This window comes from Accipiter gentilis, chromosome 29, assembly GCF_929443795.1.
Source record: "Accipiter gentilis chromosome 29, bAccGen1.1, whole genome shotgun sequence".
In the NCBI taxonomy this organism is placed as follows: Eukaryota; Metazoa; Chordata; class Aves; order Accipitriformes; family Accipitridae; genus Astur; species Astur gentilis.
The window spans coordinates 292889-302837 of NC_064908.1; the positions used below are offsets into that span (position 1 = coordinate 292889).

The window sequence follows — 9949 nt, forward strand, 5'->3', positions numbered from 1 at the left end:
TGGCCTCTTCCAGTTCTGCCCTCAAATGTTCTTGATTGATCTGGGATTCCTTTAACATTTCTCCTTCATGTCCTAAGCAAAAAGATATATGCTTACATTTAAGAAAAACAGGATATTTACTAAAAAATGTTTGCATTTCTATTTTACAGATAAATACATTCCTACAACTTAACCAAGTTACATAATGTATTCATGTCGATGTTAAGGAAAAAGCCTCCAAGATGATTATTCAACCTATTAAGTAACAGTAACCAAAATGTAAAATTACATATACCTATCGAATTTAACAAAATGCAGCCACTTATATCTATCTGGCATAAAAACAATACTAAACCTTTCATCCACACTTCCCAGGGAAGTGGAGGCTGAAAGCTACCTTAGTTCTAAAGAACAAAGGTATTTGTACCATATACTTTAAATATTGTGTAATATAAATGGCTTAAAAATACTGAAAATCAAGTTTCTGAAAAGTAAGTTTCCTCAGTGGCACTTGACTGTAAGTTTGCAAAATTCAAGCAATGTATTTTCCCCTTGCAATCTTCAAAAGCACTCACTGCTTGACTCACCCTTGAAAAAGAACCCTTCAAAACCAGTTATACTTCCAATCCCAGTCAATCATTTGTCTATTTGGAAATAAGATTCCATTTAAAATCTGTAACATTGGGGGGGGGGGGGGGGGGGGGTGGCAAAGATGTGAAAATATGTTTTGTTGAACACAGAACAAAGCTACTATTTATGGACTACTGAACAAATATTATGCTTTGAAGATCCTTCACTAACTTGATTTGAAACAGATCAATCCAGTAGCCAGGAAAAGCACTTTTATCTATTATCATGCCATGTTTACTATAGAAGTCTAACTGAAACAGAAGAATCTTCAGAACGGAGGCAGGGTTATACAGTCTCCTGGTAAAACTTACTTCTGTTAAAAGGAATGTCAGGGTATACGACACCCTTACAGCAGTAGAGCATGTTCACACTAAAGTCTATTGAAGAGTAAAAGAAAAATCCCTTGCGATGAAGCTGTCATGTTGATACAAAACCAGGGTGTAGCCTAAGCCTAAAGAGAAAACCTTTGTTATGAAATAAAGGCCTAGGCTTTATACATATGCAGATTACACTACCAGTCCTGATCCCACATCAGCACCTTCTATTCCAAACCAAAATATGGCCTGCAAGATCCCAGTCTGCTGCTGACTAATAACAGGCTAAAATTATCATCATCGTGTTTTCCTATATTTCTATAACCAGTTATATTTTAACATAGCAGAGAGAACTCTTACTTTTTGCTTCTACTAAGTCAGCAATCTTATTTCTCGATTCCTGCAGCTGAGTCTTGATGTCTCTTATTATATCATCTTTTTCATCACTCTGTACAGTAAGAACTGAAATCTAACAAAATTAAAATATCATAATGAAGTCTAGAAAAAAGGACAGATTCCCGTTTTCATTTGTGCACCATGTATAATTAGCATACGAACTGCTGTCATTCAAGTTAAATGAGGAGGTCAGTCTTAGCCAAGTATTGATCAAGTCATATTACTCTGGATGAAAAAGCTTTTCAGCTCAAAATCAAAACATGAATTCCAACAGACTAAAGATACTGGAACATCACTAAAGTTTGCAGAATCTGACCTAAATGCAGCTCCAGCTGTTATTTTTGTCCTTTTTACTGATGCCCAGAAACACTCCTTGCCCCTTTGCAATGTCACATCCATCCTCAGGAAAACCAACAACTCTTGACCTTCCCAGATACAGACAGATGCTCAGCTTCTCAGAGTCCTGCTTACAAACTAAAAACTCTTATCACAATTAATTTCTTCAACTTAATCAGCCTTCTGTCATGGCTACCTCATCACCACTACAAAAAACCTCTCTAATCTCAGATTCCTGAACTCTCTTAACAGCCTGTGGTCTGATACACATTATAATACTTCTTCCCACCTTCCTTCTTACCAGATATGAACTATACCTTTCTTCACTATGAGGAGTGATGACTGCTTTGCTAATTTTATGCTTCTGTACAAGCCACTTTATAAAGGCAAGCGTATGCATAGAGAACAGAAAGAGTATTCAGTGTTTAGATAGGGCTTTTAAATCCTGTCATTAAGATGTCCCTTGTTACGACAGAGCAGCCTTATTCACATTTCATTCCAAATAAATAATACAGAAGGAACCCACCATCAAAAGTTAATTTGCAATATTAATTTCCATCCTTCCAAAATACAAATATTTTACAAACCACCAAGCACTTTTAAAATAATTACTTGCATCTGATACATCAGTAAGCCATGAAAGCAAAATAGTTCAAATATTAACGAAACTGCAAGACTTATTTCAAAAATAAAGCTGTACTTACTAGATTGTAAAACTGAACACACCTGTTTTTCCTTCATACTGACTTCCAGTTTCCACTCTTTTTCAGCCTTGTCCACTTTTTCTGCTTCTTCTTTTACTTTTGAGATACAGTAATATCCACAGTTAATATACTAGCTAAAATATACTCCAAGTTAAATACAATTTCCAGTTTAAGAGTGCTTACAATTGTACAGCTGTACAACTTGTTTTCTAAAGAGTAATTATTGAGGTCATGTTTGAAATTATTTTCTAAACAGGCAAAATAATTTTTGTGCCAGCTTTCCACAGAATTAGTCCATTATTCCATATATTACTTAACAGTTTGTTGTAAGAAACTAACAGAAATGCACATGTAAAAATGAAACAGGCACACAGTAATGTAAATAAAGCAAATACTTAATTAAAATTTCTGTAGCTCCACACTAGTGCATTATCATTTAAATAAACCCAACTACATAAAACAAGTAGTGATCTCTAGACGGTACTTCATAGACAAAACTTAAAACTTTGAGTGACTATTTGAAAAATAAAGTTCCAAATCTGATCCAGTGGAAAAACAATAAAAGGGCCCAGGCATTTAACAGCAGGTAGCATGAATAAAAGAGTGTCCAGACTATCACAGTGTTAACTGTTCACCATTCTAGCACTTCTTATTTTTCTGGCCTGAAACTGCATGCAATAAGTCTATGAAGTACAAAATTGTTAAGCCTGCAGTATAAACAGAATAAAGAGAATTCTCACATTTGAAACACATTTCCAATCTGGCGTTCTCTGCTTGCACACGAAGCTCTTCAAATGCCATTATCATTCTCTTAAAATAAAATTCCGTATATATGTTCATATAAAACTAAGTACTTTCAGTAGTGAAGAATTATGTTTATGATTTGTAAACAAACAGTATTACAAACTCATTCATATTGGTAGGATAAATTTTGTTGAAAATAAAATTCAGAGCACAAACATATTTTGAGTTAACAGAATATTATAATTATTCAAAGTTCAAGGTTTAAGAATTTCTGTACTCAAGATTTAAACAATTTCTAGGACAAAATATTTTCACTGGTCCATGTTTGTAGATCCCTAACACAACAGAGGAGGAGTTGTGCTTTTCTTAGTTGCTACAACAACCTATAATTAACATTTAACCGTTATACCATGTCGTCCCCTGACTCTGCTCAATATCAAGTTCATCACTCCCAAATGATGCCTCGCATTTCTCTTTTATATATATAAATATACTAGGGTCTCATCTTCCACACTGGAATAATTAATAACAAAAATATGATTAATTAATTTATTTGGCAAGACTGCACTTCTTTTACAAACTAAAAAGGCAAAACCCTACTTTAAGTCAAGGAATATCCACAGCTTATACTTCTTGTTCCACACAAAATCACCAGCTTCCATAATGAATTTTCTCATTCTGTGTCACACTCAAAACTGAAATAAATTATTTTTGTTCATCTTTATTTTATATTGCACTTTAAATAAAATTTTCTAATGAATAACCCTACTATACCTGACCCCAAAACCTGACTGAAGCCCTATGCAACCTGCTCTAATTGACCCTGCAAAAGCAGGGGAAGTTCACAGAAGTTCTCCAGAGGATGCTTCCAACCTCAGCCATTCTGTTAAATCACCAGATAGGTGAAACAGAGTACAAAAAGGCAACAGAAGTTATGGCAGTCACCTAACACTAAGCAGATCATATGAATCTACATCCCAAACACTGCTGCATTTTGTCTAATTAATGTGCTCTATACAATACAAAAATAATTCTTGAAAAGGGACTGAAAACCCAACTTCCTGCATCACACATGATGGTTCTAATCACTTTATCAGAGAACGTTCTTTGTACAAATAGCATCTCAACATGTACACCTAACTCTGATAATTCAACATATCCATTTAACTCGGATCACATTTGAGCCTCTTAACAAGCTACGTCACTTACTTCAACATTGTTATTAAGTTCCACGTATAGTTGTCTTGTTTCTTCTCTTTCATGTTCATCTATCAAAGTAAGAATGTACCATAGTTTTCCTTTTGAAAAAGAATGCCAGCTGTCCAAGTCATTACACTTAAACAGCACAATGAATTAAAAAAAGAAATTATAGGCTCTTTTCTTATTTTAAAAAATCATTATGAAACAGGGTGCCAGAAGTTATATAATCTGGAGAAAATGTATATTCCATTGAAACATCAAGGAAGCTCAGCTTTTAAAATTTCCTTCCCAATCTCACTTTTTCTGTGAATAGTGTAATTCCAGATCAATTTATATAACTCTTAATTTTGACAGTATTAGCGTTGTTGAATATTAATTCATCAAAAATGTTAGTATTTGAAAAACTGTAATATAAGCTTTAGCACTAAATTTCTTCCCATCAGCAGAGACACCCATGACCACAGAACTGTCATTATAGAATTACAACAATACTCCATCTCTTTTTCTTTTTTCTTTCATTTTTGTAATTTATATTATTTTTCCCTAAGAAAATAATTATAGAAGAGAACAGTGAGAAACACAGCTATCAAAGTACAGTAAATCTATACACAGGTGTTTGTAGAAGCAAAGCTAAAAAGAAACAGACACTTCTCAAGTATCTGGGATCAACTTAGTAAAATTTTAAAGATTATAGTAACAATTCTGACTTTCATATAGCATAAAATCCAAGTCAAGAACATGCTTTAAAACCTCAAGAATTTAAACTTCATTAAGTTATCCAGCTGTCCTGGCTTGGTCAATTTAGTGAGAAGAATGCTAGTTATTCGTAGTGTCTTGGGCTTTGGACCTTTTTTCCCCACGAACCTGTAACTGCTCCGAACAGGATAATGCCATCTCTGGAAATTTGTTAAAGAGAGCTGGGAAAGGTAACTAGAGTAGATTCTACTGGCTAAACACAGGCATGAAGTGCTACCACATATGTCTTAATCCACTCAAGGTATCTGGATGGGATTGAAAAACGTCAATGGACTGACAAGACTTCAGGAGACCTGCACTACTCTGCAGTGGCTGCCAGTGGCTAACCAGGTTTGCTTACACTGCCTTAAACTTGTATCAGTGTTTAGACACCTAAACAGCTCTCAGGCTTGTAACCTCTTAGCAAACAATCATACTGACTTCAGAAAACGTCTGGACTCAGCGTTACAAAAGATATGTGTATTAGACCTATGACTTCACTTCTGATTTTGCTCTGATGCAGAACCACATACAGTTTATCTCAACAGGAGAATGTATTTGGAACAGAATGATAGTTTTCCTTTGTGAATTTAGAGAAAGCTAGAAGTACATTTACTTTCGTGAATCAAAGTTTAAATACTATTTACATTTGGTGGACTTCTCTGTGAAGTGAGTACAGGTTTCCTTGAGCAGATTACACAGATGCCTTGAAGCACTGTTTCTAAAAGAGGGGAAAAAATAGCATAATAGGTTGTCATAGGAATGCATGGTACTCTGCATACCTCAGTAGTAACAATGTAAATGCCCCAATGACCTTTACAATTTAACAGATATATGCAATATCCCATACTAATACAGTTCTCAGCACAAAACCTAATTATTGTCACAAAAATATATCTGACTGTATTACTTACTCTTTTAAGAGATCTTTATTTTCACATATCTCATCTTCCAGTTTTAAACTTAGTTTTTCATTTTCAAACTAATTTCATAGGGAACAAATACAAAACCACCTTGTTATTGAAATATAGACTAGCAATACAGTTTCACTTCTCAAATCTCACATGAAAAAGTAATTTTCTGCATCAGAAGACAGAAATCCATTTATCTGATATTACATGCTAAGCCATCTTTTGTTACAGTTTGCATGAAAGACATAATAATTTACCAGCAACTGAAACACTTGCAGGTATGTTATTCATACATACATTCACCCACTGCAAGTGCACACCCTTTCTCAGAATAAACATTTTCTCAAGGCAAAAGTCACTCCAAGATGAGTCAGGTTACCAAAGCCAGCGCAAACAAACAAGCAACAGAAAAAAAAAAAAAAAAAAAAAAAAAAAGGACTAATAAATTGTTTAAAATTTCAGTCACAAAGCTGTCCATCACTACCAGCTAGATAAGAAACTGGTATAAAGCAGAGTGCACTACTTCCTGTATGTGTTGAATAGAGAAATATGCATAAGCATACTTTATGCACACTGGGAGGATGAAAACTTACTCAGTCTTGAACAGGTTTCTGCATACCCACAGTACCGTGTACTTGTAAATAATACAAAGATGTAATGCGCATTGTTAAAAGGAGGAAAACCATTTTTAAAACCCAAAATGTTACTTTTGCCTTTAGTAACAGTAGAGCCATAGGTCATCGGTATGTAGACAAATGGCTTCTTTGAAGTCATCACACTAACAGTTCAAAATGCCTTCAACCTCTGCAACATTCTTTAGTATTTAATTGTATGAATAATATTTTCATACTAAATCAGGAGGAACTTTCTCTTTACTTTACATATTCAGTGTATATTGTACAATACTGGCCTGCAATTCTTGAATGGCTTTACGCTGTGCTTCAATAATCTTTCTATTTTCTTGCAGTTTTCTTTCTTTCTGCTTTAGTTCTGATTCTACAGTTAGTTTCCATCGCTTGATCTTCTCAGCCTCTTTGTAGAGTTTTGAATACAGTTCATTCATTGCTTCTATATTCTATTAAAACAGGTTCCACAATTTAATCTCAAATGCTATTTAATTAATAATGGTTTAGATTCCTATTTATCTCTTTGGAATATCTCATGAGTAAATTTTTTTCACAGGTGGCGACACAAGCTTATATACAAATAGGAACCAAGTTTAAATCTTTGTGCATCCACTGTGTGTGTATCAACAGACATTACACAAACCCAAGTGAAAAATACCCCACTGCCTTCAGATATAGTGACATTGCTAAATAGTCTTAATGATATGGATAACTGCACTCCACCAAAAGTCAATAAAAGTTTTGCTAGAATTATCAGTAGAGCCAAGATTCCTTCCAAGGTTCTTCACACCATTTCCCTCCTCTTACTCTGACAGATACTGCTAAGTAAAAGCAGCTTCAGATATCTTCTCCAAGACTACCTGCAGTATGTTTTTGCAGTTAACTCATACACAAAGCAGGAAGAAAAAACAACCTTGTGCTCTTAAAATGTCTTTAAAGCACTGTACAAGCAGCACGTGATCAGTGGTTTAGGCAGGTAAGAATAGTACAGTAGGCCACATGGCAGTTCTGCAGTTTGTTTTAGGTATGACATCACCTAACACTATCCTTGTTTTGGCAGCATCATGGTACTACTCCACTCCTGACTGTACTTTAATACCTGCTAGGGCTAAAAGAAGTTTAGTCCTCAGGGATATGAAAAACATTAGGAGGGCTGCAAGAAACATGTTCCATTTTGTGGCAGCAAACAGCTTTTTGTATCTGGGAAGTACAGGAAGCTACCGCAAAAAAAAAAAAAAAAAAAAAAAAAAAATCAGCTTTACTGAGTTATACTAAAGGAGAAAAGCGTTGGTAAAGATGCTATGAGTGGAATAAAATGCTTGAGGAAACCACTCCACTAAATTAATTGTTTTATAGATAAAATAAAGCCAGACAAGGCAATTGGGATAATCTGCTTCAATTTTCCAAAGAATACTCTGACTTCAATCCTTCTGCCTTTCAACAGACCATTCAGAAGCAGTTTCACAAAGATATTTAAGTGCCTAAATCTTACTCTGATTAGAACTCCCAGACTCCCCAGGCACTTTAAAAAAAAAAACAACAAAAACCAAACACCTTGGAAATCACCTTAAAATTAAAGGTTTATCTCCAGGCATGTTCACTAAATCACAAATACCTCCTCTAAGTGATTCAGCTTTCAACAGGAGACAGAAAATTACTACTTCCCTTTGACTACTTCCTTTAGCCCTGAAGTATCTACTGAATGGTGCTTTGGGCACTGTTTTGGGAACAAATTAAGAGGCCCTAGGAAATTAGATATGCAGAGTTTATACTTAGCTGACCTCTTCATCTACCTCGGAGCAAAGTTTTACTTGCTGTGAAATGGCATCTGAAATATGAAGAGATTTTGATCAATGTATTTCTAAAAAAATAACAGTGGAACTGTATTTAACAGTGTTACAGCTATGAAATTGTTAAACTACTCATGAAAAATGTTGACAGTATTAAAAAAATTTTAAAGAATGTGCGAGGTAAATGCTTATTTTACTCTTACCTGAATCAGTGATTTCACCACGGTTCGGTGTACTCATCATTACAAATGGCAAATTCAAATCATCATCTGGGCATTTGTTAAAACCCTGCACAAATTTAAAAATTAGTTTCTTATAGGTAGATTTTTAATGAAGGATTATAAAACCCAGAAAAAAAAGTACAGCTAATGGGAAAATAGAATTTTCCATTAATAAATCAGCTATGTACAATTTTCAAAGCCTAAGGTATTGGTAATGGCTTTGGAACTCTCTTGCTTGCTTCTTACCTCACAGCGGCTTGTGGAACTGTTGGTCTTTTGTAGCTTGCTTTGTAGACTACACTGTGGCTAAAGCAGAAGCTTTTGATGACAGGAACTTATTAGCTATTCCGTGCTTATACACAGTTGCATGGTAAAGGACTCATTAAGCAAAAGGATTTTTTTTTCAAGTCCAGTACTTGATATTTATTTTTTGCTTTATTCCCAAGAGTACTTCTAAAACACATCTGTTTTAGCATGAAAATCTCATTTTACAAGGTGTTACAAGTCACAGAAATTTGCCTCGTAAATAGCATAACTCATCTCCTGTCAGAATATCACATTTGAATCTAAACATATTTCACAAGGAGCTTCAACATGAAAAAATATGTTATTGAATTCACATAACTCAGAGCGTAGCAACAGAAGGTTTGCACTGCACACTTCGTCTGGTGGGACCAATAAATCAAAGCCAGTAAAGGTATTAAGTGGTGTACTTTCCACTTACTGCTCGAATTGCCCACATCAAACACATATTTATCATCGGTGGTGTACAGTTAAAATACACAGCAGGTGCTCGAGAAGATGATTCTCTTCGGGTTTGATAGAAAAAAGCAAGTCTTTGAAATTAAAAATCAAGATTCCCCCCACCCCCACCCCCGATCTTAACAGTTTGCAGAAAAACGAGGTCAGCACACACACTTGAACGCGCACGTATGCCCGCGCTTTCCAGGACGGAGATTCAGGACTTTGCCCGGGGACCACCCGGGAGGACCGCTCCCCCCCCTGTGTCCCCGTGGAAGGGCCCCTGCCCTCTTCCACCGCCCGCTCGTCAGCCGTCGCCTCCAGAGCAACACAAGGCAAGGCAGGCGGCAACACCGTTTACCTGACACAGCCCCGTTGTCCGAGCGCTCGTCTGGGGTTTGACTGCAGACACCTGACCACCGCTCAGGCGCGGCGGCACGAACAGTTTAAACGGTTTTTCTTTTTCCATGGCCTCGGAGAAAAGGGCAGGACTCAGAGCCAACACCTCACGACGGGCACGCTAACGCCCCGAGCCCGCCGGCTGCTGAGGGAAGACAAAAAGGCGGGAAGCAAAAGCGCGCGGCGGCGGCGGGAGGGGCGGCGGCGGGCGCGGCGCGCGCAG

The 9949-nt window shown here is 36.2% G+C and overlaps 1 protein-coding gene across 1 annotated transcript; it reads right to left on the minus strand.

Moving 5' to 3' along the window:
• SYCP1 (synaptonemal complex protein 1) lies at positions 1-9796 on the minus strand. Its single transcript, XM_049832891.1, has 8 exons — positions 9689-9796; positions 6851-7024; positions 5953-6020; positions 5686-5759; positions 4313-4371; positions 3100-3169; positions 2382-2455; positions 1-72 (listed from the first exon to the last, which is right to left on the minus strand). Exons 1-8 carry the CDS (start codon positions 9794-9796, stop codon positions 52-54), a joined length of 648 nt encoding a protein of 215 aa, XP_049688848.1. The 3' UTR covers positions 1-51.
• Between the last annotated feature and the right edge of the window lie 153 nt (positions 9797-9949).

Excerpts from the sequence above, each read along its gene's own strand:
- SYCP1 (XM_049832891.1), bottom strand. The coding sequence starts at position 9,796 with ATGGAAAAAGAAAAACCGTTTAAACTGTTCGTGCCGCCGCGCCTGAGC. Across the intron at positions 7,025-9,688 it reads GGACAACGGGGCTGTGTCAG|AATATAGAAGCAATGAATGA; the intron begins GTAAACGGTGTT and ends CTGTTTTAATAG. Across the intron at positions 4,372-5,685 it reads CACAGAGAAGTCCACCAAAT|ATGAACATGAAAGAGAAGAA; the intron begins GTAAATAGTATT and ends TTACTTTGATAG.